At 43.6% G+C, this 21,252-nt stretch overlaps 1 protein-coding gene across 1 annotated transcript in view; it reads right to left on the bottom strand.

Moving 5' to 3' along the window:
* LOC137519451 (fibrocystin-L-like) overlaps window positions 1–21,252 on the bottom strand; it is a 388,270-nt gene that overhangs the window by 142,533 nt on the left and 224,485 nt on the right. The window contains exons 38-45 of the mRNA XM_068238405.1: window positions 20,453–20,602; window positions 17,033–17,210; window positions 13,506–13,662; window positions 12,229–12,385; window positions 6,636–6,715; window positions 6,396–6,525; window positions 4,602–4,731; window positions 3,997–4,238 (exon numbers count right to left, since the gene is read on the bottom strand). Coding sequence (XP_068094506.1) covers window positions 3,997–4,238; window positions 4,602–4,731; window positions 6,396–6,525; window positions 6,636–6,715; window positions 12,229–12,385; window positions 13,506–13,662; window positions 17,033–17,210; window positions 20,453–20,602 — 1,224 coding nt within the window. The remainder of the gene's footprint in view (window positions 1–3,996; window positions 4,239–4,601; window positions 4,732–6,395; window positions 6,526–6,635; window positions 6,716–12,228; window positions 12,386–13,505; window positions 13,663–17,032; window positions 17,211–20,452; window positions 20,603–21,252) is intronic.

The following is a 21,252-nucleotide window of genomic DNA, read 5'->3' as shown; positions in this document are numbered from 1 at the left end:
TTAAAACACAAGATTCCCCCCCATCCCTACCCAAGGTTAAAATGATTGGTTTGAGTTTTTATATAAAATGTGAGAGTCAGAGCACTAGTTTTGGCCACCCTTTGCCATCGGATTGTTGGCAGTCTGTGCAGGTGGGAGAGAACTGTGGTCATGTATGGTGGCCTTGCCATCATCTCCAGGGACTCTGGAAAAAAACTGAGGCAGTCCGGGCTGCATCAGAGGGCTTCACACTAAGAGACCATATGGCCCTCCTTGGTGTAGAAATGAGTGTCAGGAACCGGCCCCACGGCCCACCTGACTGGGGGTTAAATTAGATCGCAAGGGGAGCAGCCTTATTCAAGCTAACACAAGGCTGTCACCCCTCAAAAACACTTCTCACTGCCACCACTAGCTGCTGCTAGACACTTCAGCAATTCCCACTCTGCTGTCAAGGGGCCTGCACTCAGTCCAGCATTTTCGTCACACACACAATGTGATCACGCAGTAGTAAGGCACAATCAGGCACTGAACTTGTAACGCAAATTACACTGCAGTCTCTCTCTAGGCTATGAGTTTTGGCTAGTACAGCAGAAGTCAAACTTTTTAAATATTTAATATTCCAGAAAAAAGTGGAACAGCGCAGAAAGTAATATATACAAAAGATTTACAAAACAAAAGTAAGAATACAAAGACACACAAGAAGACAGTTTGCTCATAAACAAAATAAAAATGGGAATAAACGTTACCAGCATGAAGATCAGAGTGTTGTTTGCGAGGAGAACGCAGTTTCCGTTCAGTAGTCAGGGCACTCCTAGTGTGTTGCTAGCTCCTGGGGAAGTACAACTCTAAATCTTCCTAGCTAATGTTTTATAGCAAGATTTGTGGCCCGGGGCCACTCAAATGTCCAGATCTAGGAATAATCCAATTTACTCAGGTGTGACAGCACATCCTTGCTGGCTATGACATGCAAATTCCAAAGGTTCCTGTTTTAGCTTTCAACTGTCCAGATGCAGACAGTCTGATTGTGTATTGGCTGTTTACATATACACAGAGTTCAAAGCCATGCAGACACAGACTGTCCTTCGCCAAATGGCTGCTAATTAGCAGTTCCCTGCTTCCAGAGGAACTGAATGCAAATGTAATGTACATTGACATACAGAAACTCAAAGTAGCAGCTTCCTTCAGCCAGGTGTCAATTATACCCCCCAAAGCCAGACTGGCTTTTAGCAGACATATACATATGACACAGACAGAAAATAAAACATGGCTTCAAATGGATACAAGTTATACCAAATGGCCGCTGTATTATATGCAATATCGCAAATGAGTGATCACTTAAAGAGTAACTGTCAGGCTGCAAAAGCTAATTTAAACCTCTATTCTCCTGTGTTACACAGTTTAGAAGGAAGCCAAAAAGGCTATACTGAAGTTAAAAATCTCTCTTACTTTGATGTTTGCTGAATAGTAATACTCTTTATTCCCACGCTCCTAAGGAGGCCGGCAGATATTGCAGAGCATGCTGGGGCTGCTTCTTCTCTCTACTGCACTCCCTTGGTCCTCCCCTTCATTTCCCTATCCCACCCTAAGGCTGCTTTCACAGTGGGAAGTTACAGGCTCATGTTACAGCAGCTTGTAACTTGTAGCCCAGAACTCACAGCACTGAAAAATCAATGTGCTGTTCACAGTGCACATGTTCCGTTATGCACGAGAGAAAACAAGGGTTCCGGGCACCAATGGTTTGCAGTCACCCTTTATTAAGTTCCCGACACCTTCCAAACATAAACATCAATCTTAGGCCTTACAGCCGTTTCGCAGGATAACCTGCTTCTTCAGAGGCAAAATAGTACACGCTGTACTATCTTGCCTCATGGAAAAGCATGTAAATAGTTTGATTAGGTGATGAATTTTAAGAGTCTAATAATAACAACAGAAGCCTAAGATCAGAGCCTTTAGGTGGCCACATACGATACAATAACATGATCCGATTTTACAGTAATTCGATAAAAATGATCGAATCTCCCGAAAAAAATTTAATGCATTTTTTCATTTGACTGAAAAATCCAATCAGATTTCCCTTTTCTTTCAATTTTTATCGATCCGGAATGCTGGAAATATTTTTCTAAAGATTGTATGGTGTGTAGCAATTTTCTCAGAGTTTCCAATCATTTTTATCATAACTAGGGAAAAATTTAAATTTGAAATGCTACAATCAGTCAGAAAAATGTATTGCAATTCTTGAATTGAACAGATATTTAAAAAATTGTATGGTGTGTGGCCACCTTTAGGGCCTGTTTCCACTAAATCCACTACACACGGATTCTGGATGCAGAAAAACTGCAATGAATGTCTTGGTGCCTGTTTCCACTAAACGCTATATTTCAGATGCAGATTTCCCATAGGCATTAAAGAGACTCTGAAGCGAGAATAAATCTCGCTTCAGAGCTTATATTCAGCAGGGGCATGTGTGCCCCTGCTAAAACACCGCTATCCCGCGGCTGAACGGGGGTCCCAAATCCCCCCCTGCAAAATCAACGACCAACTTGGTCGTAGATTTTGCTGCTGTTGAGGCAGGGCTAACGGCTGCAGCCCTGCCTCTCAGCGCCGTCTATCAGCGGCGCATCGCCGCCTCTCCCCCGACCCTCTCAGCGAAGGAAGACTGAGAGGGGCGGGGGAGAGGCGGAGATACGCGCTGATAGACGCGTGTGAGGCAGGGCTGCGTGCATTAGCCCTGCCACAAACAGGAAAAGATCCCCGTGAGTAGACGAGGTGATTTGGGGGGTAAGGGACCCCCGTTTAGCTGCGGGATAGTGGCGTTTTAGCAGGGGCACACATGCCCCTGCTGAATATAAAAGCTGAAGCTAGTTTTATACTCGCTTCAGTCTCTCTTTAATTGGAATCAGGAGTTGACTGGTCTGAGCACACATCTCTTTTTTTCTGGTGGGCGAATGCAATTTGCATACGCTTTGCCATTTTAATTAGTCAGATGACTTGAGGCAGCCAGTATTTAGTCAGGAGTTGACTGGTCTGAGCACACATCTCTTTTTTTTTCCTGTGTAGCATACAATTGTTTCTTCCTTCATGGGGTGTTGTGTGTGTGTGTGGGGGGGGGGGGGGGCAGGGTGCGGATGGGCTTGCCCTGGGGGGCTTGTCTGTGCCCCGCCCCCCCTCACCTCACCATTGGTGTGTTTGCTCCCAAACCATGCAAATGGCACCACATGTAAGTACATTCGCAAAGTTAGGGAAGCTATCTTATGGGGGGGCAGCATGGGTGGTCCCCCCTGGGCACAGGCCATGTATAGGGGGTGTGCTGGCCATGCTCTCTTGCTCCCCCCTCCCATGGGGGGCGGTTGCGGTGCTCCAGGGCAGTGGATGCCTTGTGGGGGTGTCTGCGCTGCCCTTCATTTCTTGGGGGTACAAGGAGGCCTACATGCGGCACCCCTGTTGAGATGCAAAATTTTGCGTGGGCCAACTCCTGCAGGAAGATAGGTGGACAGGTTAGATCCTGCATATTCTGGTGGGCGAATGCAATTTGCATACGCTTTGCCATTTTAATTAGTCAGATGACTTGAGGCAGCCAGTATTTAGTCAGGAGTTGACTGGTCTGAGCACACATCTCTTTTTTTCTTCTGTGTAGCATTAATTGGAGTCAGTTTTCTGCATCCGTAGTGGAAACAGGCCTTTACAAATCTATAAATCTGTCTTTTGATCAAACTAATCACATGGTTCTTCATAAGTTCTGCTACATTTGAGCAGCCCTGCTGTTTAGCAGCTCCCGGAGCTGAAAGTCATTGGGGATGTCCATGTTTTTTGGGGATCTCCAGGAAGATGCAGCTTAAGTGCCTGGAATGTTGCATCAAAATTGTCTTGCTATGCTGAATGTCTATGAGACTGTATGGGGAGGCAAGTTCGTTGTATAATGGATACAGATTTAATACACATTTTGAAGACTTAACAAAGGGAGGGGTCACATTCAGCTACATACAAAATAAGTGTCATGCAATAGAAAAAAATAATTACCAGTATCAAATCCATCTGGACAGGCTGGGATGGTGTCGCTCCATTCCACGTTGGTGGATCCTCTGACCACAACATTCCTGGTGAGAACCCCAACTTCAGCTCTGGCATCAAACACAGTGCCATCAGCCAGAGTGACAGATATGCCCAGGTGCTGGTATGCCAGAGGCTGTGTCAGAGTCAGAGTTTTGCCATCTGCAGACACGGACAGTATGGTCCTCTTCTCATTCTGCCTTTGGCTTTGCCTGGTGGGAAAGTTAAACAGGTCATACGACTCCAGAAAGTGATTTTGGCAATGACGTATGCTCAACGTATGTCACGTGTATGCTCAACTGGACAAAGGTGATTTAGGGTTAGATCACACTAGGGTGAAGCACACTGGAGCCATAGTGTATCTGAATAGGACCACTCAAAAGGTCCATTGCAAATTAAAGGCAACACATTCGCTATTCAAAAAAATCATGCAGGTCAAGTTTGTCTGTTGTGGTAAAACCTTGCCCACTGGTAAAGTATTGGTTCCAGCCAGTTACGGTTTCTGTTCTCTTACATCTGAGACCTTAACCCAATACACTTTCCAGAACCTTTGTAAATAGAAGGCTCATATGTACCTGTTTCCAGTTGATGCAATGACAACCTCATCTCCAGCCTTCCAGGTGACACTTCGCTGCAGGACCAGAGTGGAGTTTCCGGCCTCTGCAGTCTGAGCCAGACGAGTCCAGACCACTGGTATGGGAATACCTAGAAAACAAACAGACTCTGCTGCTCTGTCTACATAACAAATACTCCCCATTAAAAGAATTACATTTTCAGAATCTTTTGCTTAGCCCTTTAATTACTGTAATTTTGGTGTGTATAGCAGCTTGCTGTGTGCCTAATTCAGGAAAACTCAGATTTTGTTTGCATCTCATGGACCAGCCGTACTGGCTGAGCATTTTTTTTACCCAGTGACCATAGCTTAGGTTGTATTAAGATGGATGGATGGATTAAGGTTGAAATGGGGCTCTAGGTAAGTTGGCAAACTTTGGCCGACCGCTGATGGCCGACATTGCTTTTTTGGTAAGATTTGACGGGGGCTTGTGTGAACAAGGCCCTCTCTCTTACTCCAGGCCCTAGACACATGCTTATGTACCTTGTAGATGACCAACTCTGCATGAAGCTTAACCACTTAGCAACCCTTGCCACGCTTATCTATGCCTCTTTAAAATTCACCTGGGGCACAGGGGCGTAGATAGGCATCTCCTGTTTGTTTTCCCGCTGTGAGCGTTCGCGTGCGCGATCGCGTGCACGCGGATGCGCGGTCGCGATCGGCACCCGCTGGTCAACCAATCAAAGTGCTTACAAGTTTGAATGAGCACTGCCAAAGCCAATGGCAGTGCTCATTCATTCAGAATGTGTGTAAACACTGAATCAGTCACTATGCTGTTACAGTTTCTGAGATCACTCGTGAGAGGATCTCAGATAACTAATACAGCATTAGTGAGTGATCAGCATCAGTTAGGTTTTTTTTAAAATAAATTTTACCCCCATTAAGCCCATTAACCCTTGCCTCCCTAAAATGTTAAAATTGCTGTGGTTTTTAGGGGAAAAACCCTGTGGTAGAGAAGTGGTTAATATTTTCAGCTTGGTGGAAGGAAAAAAAAACAAAAAAACAACCGCCAGCTATTGTTAATTCTGGTAATTTATACTATACTGTATACTATATAGGCATACTAGTAATGACCTTATACTGTATATTCAAATTTCATCCCAGCTTTCAAGTGCTATCAGCAGTGGATAGCACAACCTTGCTTGGAGGGGCAACATATTCACCTCCCACCTCACAAAACATTACCACCACTATTGGTGGGCACAAGAGCTTTATAGACCTCCTGACCTGATGTTGTGCCTGATAATTAAGGACTAGGGTTTTAGGTGTTATCTAATTGCCTTAAAACCAAAGCATTTAAATGAGCACTCCTTGTCCCAGCTAAGGTGTAGAGGAGTCTCCTGTCCCTTTGAATCTCCTGATATGGCAGATGTGTTCGCATGCTAGCATTAGAAAGGTCATTTTAATGCGTACGGATGGTTCGCCCCGCAGGTCATTTGGGTGCAGGGAGAAGCTGAGAGGCAGCTCTCCCTGCGCTAGGTGATATTGGAAAAGATATCAAATATATCCTCCTACTGATTACCTCTGTTGTCTCTTCGCTGCATAAATTCGGGGTCCGACTGGCACACAATTTACGGTGGTTTATTTGGCTGTAGTGGGCACCCAAATTACATAATGAGCAGTCTATTGGGCACCCAAATCCAGAGGACTGCGCGGGTCCTGAGCAGGTATTAAAGTAACCTGACTCAATTTTAGCATGTATGATTTGAAACTTTGGCTAATACATTGTAGGGCAGTTTTATTCAAGCAAGCCTACCATGTAGTTCGAGGGTCCCCTGACGGACGGCCAGCGTCTTCGCCCCGTAAAGAGGCAGCTCTGGGGAGCGCAGGTGTCCATGCAAGGTAATGATGGCTTTGTGCTGGAATGGGGCGGCCTCCGTTCCAACCTGTATTTCAAATTATATCACAGGGACAAATGTAATGATGAGTAATGTAATACTGTTTTCATCTGGTATAGCCATGTTAAAATTTATCTGCACTTTTTAAGGAAACAAACCTGCAGAACTCCATTATCTGTAATGAGAATGTTCTCTGCTTGTAGCTCAATATCTGCTTCATCAAACACCAATGTTCCTCCTGCAGGAAAGGAAGGATGGGGTCAGATATGCAACTTTGTTTAACCTGTTAACAGCCACGAACGAGTTATCTCACTTTATGATAATGCACTGCCTTTGTTTGTAGCTAGCCAAACTCATTGTGTTGTAAATTCTTGGTTTGATTTGATCTCTCTCTCCAAGCAGAAAACATAGAAACTGAAAGCAGAAGTCCTCTTTTATTGTCTCACACTGCCCCCTAGTGACAAGTGGCCATAAATACAAATTACAACAGTACTAATTAGAAGCTAGGAAATGTTAAAAAGAAGAAATAGAAAATGAGCTAAAATAAAGTGGCCCGGAACCCTTGAAAGCCTTGGCTGCTAGAGGGTTAAAACACGACTGACAACTATTTTTATGCATTGGGACTTCTAAAAGTAAAACATAAGCTGTCAGCTCCTTCTGCCAGGGCCAGGGGCAGACCTCCCATGAAGCCACCTAGATCACGTGATTCAGGTGGCAAAATCTAGGGGGCGGCGTTTGGACAAACAGTTTGGGCTACCTGGAACCTGCCTCCTCTCACGCATGCCTTCCTAGCGCACACACTCATCATCCATGCATCCCCGAATCCCCGTCCTCATTTGACCAGTAGGTTTTCCGTGACAATTCAGGTGGTGGTGCTGGCGCCAGGCTGGACATTCACAGCCTCCCACTCTTTTTTGCTAACTGGTGCTAATGGTCTCGTGGACGGGACCACTGCACCGTCATTGGGCCAATCACTGCACTCTATTTGTAACAGTGACATTTGATAGGTTACTGATACTGATCGAGTGCAGTGATTGGCCCAATGAAGATGCCATGGTCCCGACCACGAGACAATCAGCACCAGTTAGCAAAAGGGGCAGCAGACAACTGCATGATTGGTCGCGTGCCAAAGCTTCCCTTCTGACTGGCCATGGTAATATGCTGTGCAAGGCTTTGCTTTAACTTCCCATATAATATAATGGGGCGTTGCATGACCAACATGGGAAGTCTTAACTCTGAAGAGGTGGAAGTAGATGGTCATTAGTTCATGGCTTTTGGAAAGACTTAAAGGGAACCTGAAGTGAGGGGTATATGGAGGCTACCATATTTTATCCCTTTTACACAATACCAGTTTTCTGGCAGTCCTGCTCATCTATTTGGCTGCAATATTGTCTGAATCAAACCTGAAACAAGCATGCAGCTAATTTGGTCGGATTGTTGTCAGAAACATCTGATCTGCATGCTTGCTCACGATTTATGGCTATAAGTGTTAGAGGCAGAGGCTCAGTAGGACAACCAGGCAACTGGAAATTAAATTAAAAAAACATGTGTGCTCAGGGCTTTTCAGTCTTTCTGGATTTGGAGATAAAGTGGAGCCAGTCAAATCCTTTACACATAAGCTAAAAGAGGCATTAATGAAGTGTGTTGCATCCACCCTGGTTAGAGAAGAGAACTGGAACACACAGTTTCCTGGATGATCTTTGCAATTGTATTCCACAACTACTGCATGACAAGGACCCTTAGTTCTGCTTGGTAGGGCCAAGTAATACGTGCTGTATGGTAGCTCAGAGCAGGCACCCAAGTTCCATACCTGCACAGAGTAGTAGTGGATATATGTCAAGGTTTATTTTCTACATTAGGGACAGTTTAGAGTGAAAGACATTATTTTCCTCTTTGGGGCTGATTTATGAAAAAGATTGTGCACAAGTAGCACGGGCGAATACTAGCGAGTGCACACTACGCACGGTCCTGTCAGCGTAGCGTGTGGTCTTCACTTATTCAAGATCCTCCATACTGCTATGCGATGTCCTCATAGCGCGACCGCAATGCTTCTCAGTCATGTCTCAGTCAGTTGACAGTAAAAAGAGAGGTTATATTTACATTAGGTTGATGTGTAGATATCTATAGTGGATATACAGGTCCTTCTCAAAAAATTAGCATATTGTGACAAAGTTTATTATTTTCTGTAATGTACTGATAAACATTAGACTTTCATATATTTTAAATTCATTACACACAACTGAAGTAGCTCAAGACTTTTATTGTTTTAATATTGATGATTTTGGCATACAGCTCATGAAAACCTCAAATTGCTATCTCAAATAATTAGCATATTTCATCCGACCAATAAAAGAAAAGTGTTTTTAAAACAAAAAAAGTCAACCTTCAAATAATTATGTTCAGTTATGCACTCAATACTTGGTCGGGAATCCTTTTGCAGAAATGACTGCTTCAATGCGGCGTGGCATGGAGGCAATCAGCCTGTGGCACTGCTCAGGTGTTATGGAGGCCCAGGATGCTTCGATAGGGGCCTTAAGCTCATCCAGAGTGTTCGGTCTTGCGTCTCTCAACTTTCTCTTCACAATATTCCACAGATTCTCTATGGGGTTCAGGTCAGGAGAGTTGGCAGACCAATTGAGCACAGTAATACCATGGTCAGTAAAGCAGGTGCCAGGTCGTGCTGAAAAATGAAATCTTCATCTCCATAAAGCTTTTCAGCAGATGGAAGCATGAAGTGCTCCAAAACCTCCTGATAGCTAGCTGCATTTAACCTGCCCTTGATAAAACACAGTGGACCAACACCAGCAGCTGGCATGGCACCCCAGACCATCACTGACTGTGGGTACTTGACACTGGACTTCAGGCATTTTGGCATTTCCCTCTCCCCAGTCTTCCTCCAGACTCTGGCACCTTGATTTCCGAATGACATGCAAAAGTTGCTTTCATCCAAAAAAAGTACTTTGGACCACTGAGCAACAGTCCAGTGCTGCTTCTCTGTAGCCCAGGTCAGGTGCTTCTGCCGCTGTTTCTGGTTCAAAAGTGGCTTGACCTGGGGAATGCGGCACCTGTAGCCCATTTCCTGCACACACCTGTACACGGTGGCTCTGGATGTTTCTACTCCAGACTCAGCCCACTGCTTCCACAGGTCCCCCAAGTTCTAGAATCGGTCCTTCTCCACAATCTTACTCAGGTTCCGGTCACCTCTTCTCGTTGTGCAGCGTTTTCTGCCACACTTTTCCCTTCCCACAGACTTCCCACTGAGGTGCCTTGATACAGAACTCTGGGAACAGCCTATTCGTTCAGAAATTTCTTTCTGTGTCTTACCCTCTTTCTTGAGGGTGTCAATGATGGCCTTCTGGACAGCAGTCAGGTCGGCAGTCTTACCCATGATTGCGGTTTTGAATAATGAACCAGGCTGGGAGTTTTTAAAAGCCTCAGGAATCTTTTGCAGGTGTTTAGAGTTAATTTGTTGATTCAGATGATCAGGTTAATAGCTCGTTTAGAGAACCTTTTCATGATATGCTAATTTTTTGAGATAGGAATTTTGGGTTTTCATGAGCTGTATGCCAAAATCATCAATATTAAAAAAAAAAAAAGGCTTGAACTACTTCAGTTTTGTGTAATGAATCTAAAATATATGAAAGTCTAATGTTTATCAGTACATTATAGAAAATAATGAACTTTATCACAATATGCTAATTTTTTTAGAAGGACCTGTATATACCGTAAGGCTCATATTACATATTAGTTACATACTTCCTCTTTGTAGTTAAACTTACGTATAGCCTAGCAACTAAGAGCTGATCAGATAGAATGACACTCTGAGTGTTCCACAAGAAGACAACGACAGAATCTGGGCTCCAGTTTCAGTTTTCTTAGAATGCCAATAGTTAATTAATATTCTACACAAACAAAATAGAAAACCGGAGAGTAAGGTAGTACAGCCTGACAGCCATCACAAGTGCTTTGTTCTCTGAGGAGGCGGCGGAACCCATGAAACGACTGTCAGGCCATAGTACCTTAAGCCCCATACACACACTCAACAGCGGTCTTTTATGCTTTTACAACTTTTGTTGTGAAACAAGTTGAAACACCTAAAAAAACTATTTCGCTATTGTTCAAAGAGCCGATAAGACTGATAAGAAGTCAATCCAACTGTTGGATTAATTGGAGCTGCGTCTTATCAGTCGTTGGTCGCCTCTTATCATCGACATTTTCTTGACAAAAGTTGTCCAACTTCTTCAAGTTGTTTGATAATTGTGCATTTAAAAGACTTTGGTTGAGCATGTGTATGAAGCTTTACACACTCTGAACAAAAGTCTTTTAAATGGACAATTACAACTTGAAGACGTAGGACAACTTTTGTCAAGGCGTTATCACTGATAAGAGGCGACCAACGACTGCTAAGACACAGATCAAGTCAATCCAACTGTTGAATTGACTTGACGAACAACTGAGAGAAGTTGTGTTCAACATTGGCAATGTATACAGAAGTCTGCTATGACTTTTCAATGACTTCCATTACTAACTAGAACATATTAGACGTTCACCAGTAACAATACGTAAATTTGTAGTTGTTCGTCAAGTTGTCGGTCAAGTCTTCTGTGTGTATAATAGTTGTTTGCACGTCAGGACTTGTTTTTCCAACTTTTTTAATCATAGTAGCTTGTAAAGTTGTTTATAGTAAAAGACTTTTGTTGAGCATGTGTATGTGGCTTTAGGTACGGAGACTGGGGCCCAGCTTCTGTGGTTCTCTTGTTGTGAAATGTATCTGGTAGATTGGTCACGGAACTCAGTCTTGAATGCCGGACTCTATCTTTCACTCTACCAGACAGAATTTAGTGCCAGCCTTGGTCTTGGACTATTCTCTCTTGCTGGCACTCTGAGTGTGTAATTAAAGGCTGAGGGAGATAGACAGAAAACTCCAAAAGTAAATAAATGCACTCTCCAGGTCTGTTGGATGTCCCATGAACAGGCTGAAAAAAGTAAGCTGTAATCCTGGAGGGAGAGATGAAGGAGCCAACACCATGCCCAACATGGACCATAGGAGCAGAAGAGAAATACTAAGAGCAGAGCCAGCATGTAGTGTATCAACAAGTACCCAGATGGATATTTCACATTGTCACATTGTACACACATGCCGCAAGGAAGTGTAAGAAAGTGAAACGGATGTCTGGGCCAACCTTTAGTCCATGGGGCCCACCTGCTGGCACTGCTCTTAGTTTTCTGTAATGCACAAGGGAATTATACTTAGCTGTAACAAAACACAACTTGAACTTTGGACACGTTGCTCACTTCTTCCTTCCTCCATCCAGGATTACATCCTTGGCAGAAAAAATGAATGTGTCCTTCAAGATTAACGGAAAAAAACCCCACTCAACTCCGCACCCTCAGAAACCCCAGTTGATCCAGAGGGAGTAAAATAAAACTCTTAAAGAGAAGTTTTATTTTTGTTCAGAAAAAAGTTGTTTTAGTCTGGCTCTCTATTCTGTAAGGATTAGCCAGAAATAGCCATTCCACAGAAATTCTGGGTAGAATAGAGTGGAAGGAGTGATAAATAGGGAGAGGAGCTCTGATGTTCTAACTGGAAGGAGAGCTCTGATTCCACAACTGGAGTGAGCTATAATGTCCCATCTGGTTGTGGAACTCTGATGCTCCATATGGTGGGGGAGTTGTATTTCTCTAGTTGGGTGGGGAGCTCTTATGTTGACATATCTTGTCATATGTTGTAAAGTCTTGTTGACATGCTACCTTGAATGAGCAGCATCTTCAGCACTGGAGTGCTCTGATCCAGCAGAATGGTCTGTCCTTTAGTTATTACAGCCAATGAGCCTTCATCAGGAGGCAAGTCCCCTCCCCAGGTGTATTTTGAGGACCACACATCGATGTAGAAGAAGTCAGCATTGTCCTGTAATAGATATACAAGCCAAACAGGTCAAACCGAATGTTTGAATAGGTATACACTTTTGATTAGATATGAACTTCATATTCAATAAAGGCATATCACAAAAATGAGATAAAAATTATTATTATTGATTTATAAAGTGTCAAAATATTCTGTGGCGCTGTACAAAGTAAGAAACAAACATGGGGTACAAAATAATACAGACAGTGGTATACACCAATATAGAAAATACAGAGTTGGTACAAAATACAGAATCAAAACAAAATACAAAAAAGGGTGAGAGAGCCCTGTCCTTGCAAGCTTACAATGTAAAGGAATTGGGAGGAACAAGAGGTGGGGTAATATACAATATTCATAGCTCAAGGTATATGTGTTTTAGGTTATCTAGTAGGAGTAAAACTTTGCCATAGGTCAGAGGGGAAATGGCCTAAGGTAGAGTGTATGCTTGATGGAAAAAAGTGAGTTTTGAGGCCATGGTTAAATATATCAAAGGTTGGAGAGTGACGGATGTGTTGTGGAAAGGCATTCCAGAGGAGGGTTGAGGCACGTGCAAAAGCTTGTATACGTCAATGTGAGGAGGTGATACTAGAGGAGGACAAAAGAAGGTCATGTGCAGATCTGAGATTGCGGTTGGGTTGGTATCTGGAGACTAGTGAGATGTACAGGGGATGGAGATTGTGGAGAGCTTTGTAAGTTAGGGTCAAGGGTTTGAACTGGATCCTCCGGTTAACTGGTAGCCAATGAAGAGTTTGACAGAGAGGAGCAGCAGAGGAAGGTCGAGGAGAAAGATGAATTCGTTGAGCTAATGCTAATTATATTTAATGATCAACAGAGACTTCATACCCTTCACAAATAAATCCTGAATGTCGTGTTAAATAACTGTGCTATTGGTAACCATTATGGTCGCCATATTGGTAACCATACATTCCACTTTCTATATTTTGTACTTTTCACCATCATTATGGTTAACTTTACAATGCCTGATTTTAAAGAGTTTTCTGTTTTTAAGAATGTGATGGCAAATAGTGTTTTTAATCTTCTGGTTTTCATAGGGGCACTTTATATGATATCTTAATAGTTTTGTTCTATTCATAGACCAAAATAAATACTCCACAAATCTTACCATTGTAGCTACTCCTTGACCAGCAACGTTCACTCTGACCTTGGCCCTCTGAGAAGGGGAATGAGCGCTGGTGATACAGACGATCTGCGTGTCGTTGGCTGATTGCACATTGCAAGGGGATTGGGCAATTGTCACAGTGATGAGGGAAGCATTGTTTCTGCAATAGGAAAGGATAACAGAGCAGTTAGACATTAGTCTTTATAAAGACATAGGTACTTCAGGACATCAACTGAACAAGCAACCACATTAAAGGTGCCCATTAATGATACAATCATGATTGTACAATCTTACTAAATCTGTGTAATAGAAGTGTAAACTGATTTAAAATACTTTGAAGACATACTTTAGGTAGTGCCTCATTCAACATAGAAGTTGTAAAACTGTAAACTCAAGATTGTATCGATAGAGAACACCTTAAAGCAAACCTTAACTCAGAACTTCCCCTCTGCTCTTAGAGATGAGCAACAGCATAATAACATTTAAAGGAAAACAATTCTTTGTTACAGCTTACAGAAATCTTACAAACCCTGCAGTGTTTACTTCCTGGTATCCTGGGAGCACAGAAAGGGTTAACCTCCAGTGTTTACATCTTAGCCCAGAACAAAGTCACACCTCAGCACATTTTGGACATAGCTGACAGCCTGATTCACACTTGCTGATAACTTGCTGATAAGGCCTAATAAGACAGGCCAATCTCTCTAAAGACACACACAGTGAATTTCTCAGCAACTATATGGGCCTATTTCCACTAAGGACGTATCTGCAGTGTCCCCCAGCTTGCAAGCTGCGCAGGGAAACCCTGCCTATCTTTCTAGTGGCTCGCCGTCCAGAGCACATTTTGGAGTAAATGTGGATGACGTGGCATGCTGCATATTTTTGCAGCACGCAGCTGCATCCCTATATGTGTGCACGGCACGGCTTAGCAAGTCGGCCTGTGGCTACGCACCAGAACGGGAGCCGGGGCTGAATTGGAAATAGCCACGGCTCCCAATGGAAAGCGGCCCCATCTGCTTTCCTTGTCTGCTGTGCAAGAGGAGTAGATAGTTAATAAAATATACCAGTAAATTACACAACCAAATCTGTATTTGAAATAACCCACAATATATTTGACACTACTAGATAATTACTGGCAGAATGATAGAAAAATAGCCCAGTGTTCATTAAATAATTGGCAGGAAGCTTAAGACCGGTACATGCATCCAAATTTGATTGGCCAATGAATGGGCAGTTTTGCTACCTCCATAAAGTATGAGGGTCAACAGATTTTGAATACTTTGAACAGATTATTTAGGTAAACTGCAGTTGAATGCCAAAGGGCAGGTCTCCTGAAAAGTAAATAGAAGCAAAACCAACTGGAACTGAGATTGATTGGCCCAATTCCACCCTGCTTACAATCTACTTTTGGGGTGGTATTATTGTTCATCTCATTGACCATCTTTAGTGGTCTCATGGGCAGTGATGATCTTAATCAGCTAATTACGATTACACAAAATATTGCGTACATTTTTTGCAATTACCCCTACATGTAATTACAAATTGTCAACTGCATTGATTTTGTAAAATAATTCGTAATTACGCATTAATTTACATGTAATTTACTCGTAATTGTGTGCCGACTTTGGCGGTGAATAGCAAAGCATGCTAATGCTATATGCATTAAAGAGAGACTGAAGTGAGTCTAAATTCTCTTTTTTTAACTTGTATTCCTGTCAAGGACCATAACCCCTGCTAAACTGCCGCTAGTCCGTGGCAAAACGAGGGGTTTATACCCCCTCAAATCCCCTCTCCTAACTCTGGGTAGCACATCCTGAATGAGGCAGAACTAATGGCTGTAGCTCTGCCTCTCAGTGCGACAATCCCCGCTGATCGCCGCCCCGCCCCTCTCAATCTGCCTTCACAGAGAAGGGCGGGGAGAGGCGGAGATCTGCCCGCAGATTGACGAGCATGGAGGCAGAGCTGCAGCTCATAGCTCTGCCTCCATGAGCAGCAAAATCCACGGCTAAGAAAGTCGTGGATTTTGCAGGGGGATTTGGGGGGTATAAATCCCTCGTTTTGCCACGAGATAGCGGCAGTTTAGCAGTGGTTATGGTCCTTGACAGGAATACAAGTTAAAAAGAGCATTTAGACTCGCTTCAGTCTCTCTTTAAGGAGAATATTGAGTACAAGTCAAAAAAACTATTTTTCAAAAAGACCTTGTGGTTTTTGAGAAAATTGATTTTAAAAATACAAAGAAAAATGGTTTAAAAACCATTTTTCTTTGCATTTTATAAAATCAATTTTATCAAAAACGACAAGGTCTTTTTGAAGAATTCTTTTTTAAAACTTGTACCGGGGCCGGATTTACCATAAGGCACTGTAGGCATGTGCCTACAGGTGCCTGATGATGGAAAGGCGTCTCACTCCTCTGCCCAGTGCCTGGGCCCTCCTTTTCCATGCAGAGTCCAGAGTGCAGCGTAAATGAGAGGATACTCACCCTGCACTTGGCATTTCACTGACGAGATCTCCCTTCAGCCAGGGGCACCTCTAGCTACTTATGTCAGGCAAGGGAAGTAAGGGAGAGGCAACATTGCGCTGTAGTTTGGTGGGGGTTTGTAGGTTCATGGAAGAGGAAGTCTAGGGTGCCAGGATATCTGTGCCTATAGGCTCCTGTGAGGTAAATCCGGGCCTGACTTGTACGCACTATTCTCCTTAATATATGTAGCAATTTTGGTAGCAATTGCATGTATAGGGCTTTGCTATTCACCGCCAAAGTCAGCACGAAAATAGCACGTAAATTAATGCGTAATTACGAATGCTTACAATTACATATAAAATGAATTACGATTTTCCCTCGAAATTTTGCTTTACAATTACAATGAGTAATTGTGAATTAAGATGCATAATTACACATAGGCGGAATTTCTGCTCATCACTATGAGGCTGCCCCCAAAAGGACCACTATTGTAAAAATCGTAAAATTGAAAATACATATAAACACATACAAATAAGAAGTACATTTCTTCTCCAGAGTAAAATGAGCTATACATTACTTTTCTCCTATGTTGCTGTCACTTACAGCAGGGAGTTTAAATCTGACAAAACTGACTGGTTTTTAGCTAGCCCATCTCCTCATGGGTGGTTTGCAGGGTTTTCTTTATTTTCAAAACCATTTAGTGAATGGGAGTTGCTCTGTCCAAAAAAGCAGGCAGGAAGGCTGGCCAGCATCTTGGTATAAATCCTTTACAGGGAGAGTCTTTATAAACAATAAATCCCCCATGAAGAGGTGGACTAGTCCAAAACCTGTCGGTTCTGTCAGATTTCTACTACCTACTGTAAGTGATGGTAACACAGGAGAAAGGTAATTTATAGATCATTTTACTCTGGAACAAACATACCTCTTATTTATGTGTTTACGTGGATTTTCACTTTTACCATTTTTCACTATAGTGGTCCTTTAATATAGTTTCACTCTTTTATAGCTCCCTGAAACCTGGAAAGCACCTTCCACTGAACAATCAACAGAAAACCATTATGAAGATAACCAATACCCAAACATAGATCCGGTGATGGTGAGCCTGGTGCCCCCAGCGGTGCCGCCTCTCTTAGGGGTGACGTCATATATGAGGGGGGTCAGAGTGGAAGAGTAGGTGAAGGAGTTATTGATCTGGGCAACATTGTTTCCATTCATGACACTGACGTTACAGACCAGGGAAGATGTATTTGTACCTGGGGAAACATACAGAGAACCATCATGACTGTTTTTTGCTGCTTACTATTTAAGAGAAACCATCATTAAAACCCTACTTCTGTTTTTAGAGGCATTAAAGGAACACAATCAAACCAAATGCTCTAAACTGTTCTAAAATGACAATGTACAAATAATGTCTAAGTAGCTGTGCAAACATTTTCCTACTTTTCATGTTAAATATCAGAGGCAAAAGCTTTTATTCATTGTGTGTAGGATTTAGCTCTATTGGAACAAATCATTCTCAAAAGGGGTGTCTGCTTCAATGCCCAGCCAGTGTTTTTTTTTTTTTTTTTTGCATATCAGACTACAGAGTATTTTTCTCTGAAAGCAAAAAAAAAGTATGAAAAGCTGTGGTGTCGCAGACAATTACAAATATTTATAGCAAGTTACATCTCCTCTGCTCTCTTCAAACATTTCAGTCAGAGACACAGGAAACAGTACAGAGGCAGCTGCTGAGAGATTTCTCTCTCACACACACACGGTTAACAGATGCACTGTGAGGGAATTCCCCCTCCCCACATGGTTCACTCTGCTGCCAGATTTGAGCACTCAGCACACTTGCTGTTAGTTAATATTGACGGGAATTTGATACAGTAAACAAAAGAGGTAACAAAAGAGGTAAGCAAGTCAAATGTATACATAATTATTTACCAAATAACAAAAACATGTTAATCAATTGTGTTCCTTTAACCCTCCTGGCGGTTTATTAAAATCCTCCAGGAGGCAGCGCAGCAGTCTTTTTAAATCATGTAGCGAGCCCAGGGCTCGCTACATGATAGCCGCTATGCAGCGGCATCCCCCCGCCCGCTTCAATCGCCTGCGGCAATCTCCGATCAGGAAATCCCGTTCAAAGAACGGGATTTCCTGGAGGGCTTCCTCCGTTGCCATGGCGATGGGGCGGGATGACGTCACCAACGTCACCAACGTCATTGGGAGTCCCGATCCACCCCTCAGCGCTGCCTGGCACTGATTGGCCTTTGGGTGGGGGGGGGGGCACGGCGGAGCAGATAGCGGCGACTGAGCGCGGGGCGGTGGCGATCGGTGTGCTCACGCAGCTAGCAAAGTGCTATCTGCGTGCAGCAAAAAAAAATTATGCAAATCGGTCCAGCAGGGCCTGAGAAAACCTCCTGCGCGGCTTACCCCGAACTACGTTCGGGGTTACCGCCAGGAAGGTTAAGCACTGTATTTCATGTTTTTATGCATAAAATCTTATCAAAAATGTTTTACTTTTTGTTACATAAAATATGCAATATATGGTGCAGCAGTTGATTGTTGCTAGTTTTCTCACTGCAGACTTGCTGCTAACTTGCTCAAATTGCTCAGTGCGGACCTGACCTCTGCAGCTGCATGTGTAGTGGTGGGGGTGGAAGATGAGAGAAAGAGAAATCTAGTCCTTTTCCTGCTGAGACCACCCCTCTTACTTTTTATTTATTACAGAAGGTTGGTCGAAGGAAGATGAGGGGAAGTGGGGGATTATTATTATTTATTTATAAAGCACCAACATATTCAGTGGCGCTGTACAAAGTAAGAAACGAACATGGGGTACAAAGTAATACACCAAATATACAAAATATAGAATTGGAGACAAAATACAGAATCAATACAAAATACAGAATTGATACAAAATACAGAATTGGTAATGACAGAGACAAAAGTAACATGATGAATAACAGGTATATGAAATATCAAGACACAAAAGGGGGAGGGAGCCCTGCCTTTGGGAGCTTACAATCGAATCGATAATTATAATCGAATTGGATGAAAATCGGTGCCGCCAAGTGCATGTCCGACCGACAACGTGGCCGGTTTGCTGGAACGGGTGGGCATCAGGAACAGTGTGCAATTTCACAACGTTTGAAGAACGCGACAAAACCCCCAATCCTGTCCCTCCTAATGAAGAATGTGCCCCGTTTAAAGTATACATTACATTACCTGCCCGCGGCCTGCGCTTTTCCCTCTGCTTCTCTGGGCGCATTCCCTTTACAATACACGCACGCCCCACGTGGTTTCCTAGTAAGGTTGCTAGGAAACCACGTGGGGTATAAAGAGGAGATATCCCAGAAGCAGCAGGGAACAAGCGCAGGTCGAGGACAGGTAAGGTAATGTATTCTTTGCATGGGGGCACATTCTTCATTAGGGGGCACAGCATTGGGGCGTCAAGGGGGCAGATGCTGTGTACAAGGCTGATTCCGGATCGATTTCAGAATAAAAATTGATCTGGAAAAGGCCTGTGGTGTGGGCAGCTGGCAGATCTCTCTCTTATCAGACTCTATGGGCCTGATTCCCAAAGCGGTGCAAAGTGTTTGCACGCCTCTGAAAAGCCCTTTATCACGCCTAAACTCAGTTTGGGCGTGATAAAATGAAATTCGCACGAAATAGCGCAGCGCACGGTGCAGTGCGTGCGATGCATCCATTAAACCCTATGGGCACTGCGATTGTGTGCGCAAAACTTTGCGCGCGGGACTTTGCGCGCGATAACCAGCACAAAGCGGTGCTAACTCAGTGGTGCAAAGTGGTGCAAAGGTTATCACGCCTAAAGTCTTTTAGGCGTGATAACTGAGTTATCACCGCTTTGTGAATCAGGCCTGATAAGAGAGAGATTTGTCTCTTGGTCGATTATGACCATAAATCGTTAGATATATGTCTGCCTTTAGAGGCAGTGTGTTTTAGGATATCCAGTAGGAGTGCAACTTAGCCTTAGGACAAAGGTGGAATGGCCTAAGGTAGAGTGTATGCTTGTTGGAACAAGTGAGTTTTGAGAGAGTGTTTAAAGGTAACAAAGATTGGAGAGTGTTGTGCTGTGACAGGGGATTCAAGAGGGGGGTCAAGCATGTGCAAAATCTTGCAGCTATGAATGCAAGTAGGTGATTCTAGAGGAGGACAAAAGAAGGTTTTGTGCAGATCTGATATTACAGTTGGGTTGGTATCTGGAAACTAGTAAGGAGATGTACAGGGCAGAGAGATTGTGAAGAGATTTGCAGGTTTGAGTTAGGAGTTTGAATTGGATCCTCTGGTTAATTGGCAGCCAATGAAGAGCTTTGGAAGTACATGAGGAGGGGGCAAAGTAAGCATCAGGGGGGGGGGGGTGAAGGGGGGCTGGGAGTAAACAGCATTGTCAAGTCTGCAATAAATGGCAACTAATGCAACCAGACAAACACAATCAACTGTAGCACCAAAATAACTTACATTTTGGCACGAAAAATGAAAACTTTTTTCTTACCATTTCTCATGGGCACCTCACAGAGCAGGAAGCTGGTGTTGGATCTCACGCCATCTACTATACAGTCATAACTACAGATCAGCACCCGGGACAGCTGCTGACCAAACCCAGAGCCAGTGATCGTGAGCATCAGTCCACCACCGAAACTGCCTACATATCACAAGAAAACAAAATGGTTACATATGCATATAAAAGCACAAACAATATGTCTTAGCAGATAGTGCTGTCAGCAGGGCTGAGACAAAGTCTTGCAACATCAGAGGCTTAAAGACCAAAGTTACCTCCACTACACACACACAAAAAAAAACACACACACACACACACACACGCACGCATGCGCACGCACACACACACACACAAACGCACGCACGCACGCACACGCACGCACGCGCACATGCTGTGTTCTTTATTTTCTTTTTCTGCCTGAAAGAGTTAAATGTCAGGTATGTAAGTGGCTGGAAGTGACTACAGTGTGACCCTCTGTAAGATCCGGTGGCCGCTCATGACGGCGGAACTGTCGTCGGCCTGTCTCTGACGTCACTGGAGCGCATGGCACTCAGCTCCCATTGGATAAGCGGCGGACGCGCTCTCAGTATGCGCTCCGCCACTGCAAACATTAACCACGTGTGCGCATAGCGTGTCAGCATCTCTGCTGATATGCTCTCCGTTGATTGGTTACTTTGGATTCCTTTACTTTCTGATTGGTTAGTTCTAGTATAAATAAAAGGTGAGTGCCCTCTGTCATCGCCCGTGATAGCCTATGCTGTGCTTGTTGCTGAGATTGAGCTCACACCAAGTGC

The sequence above is a fragment of the Hyperolius riggenbachi genome, chromosome 5 (assembly GCF_040937935.1).
Source record: "Hyperolius riggenbachi isolate aHypRig1 chromosome 5, aHypRig1.pri, whole genome shotgun sequence".
NCBI lineage: Eukaryota > Metazoa > Chordata > Amphibia > Anura > Hyperoliidae > Hyperolius > Hyperolius riggenbachi.
The sequence above is the reverse complement of the archived record's forward strand: the minus strand, read 5'-3'. Positions and strand labels throughout refer to the sequence as shown.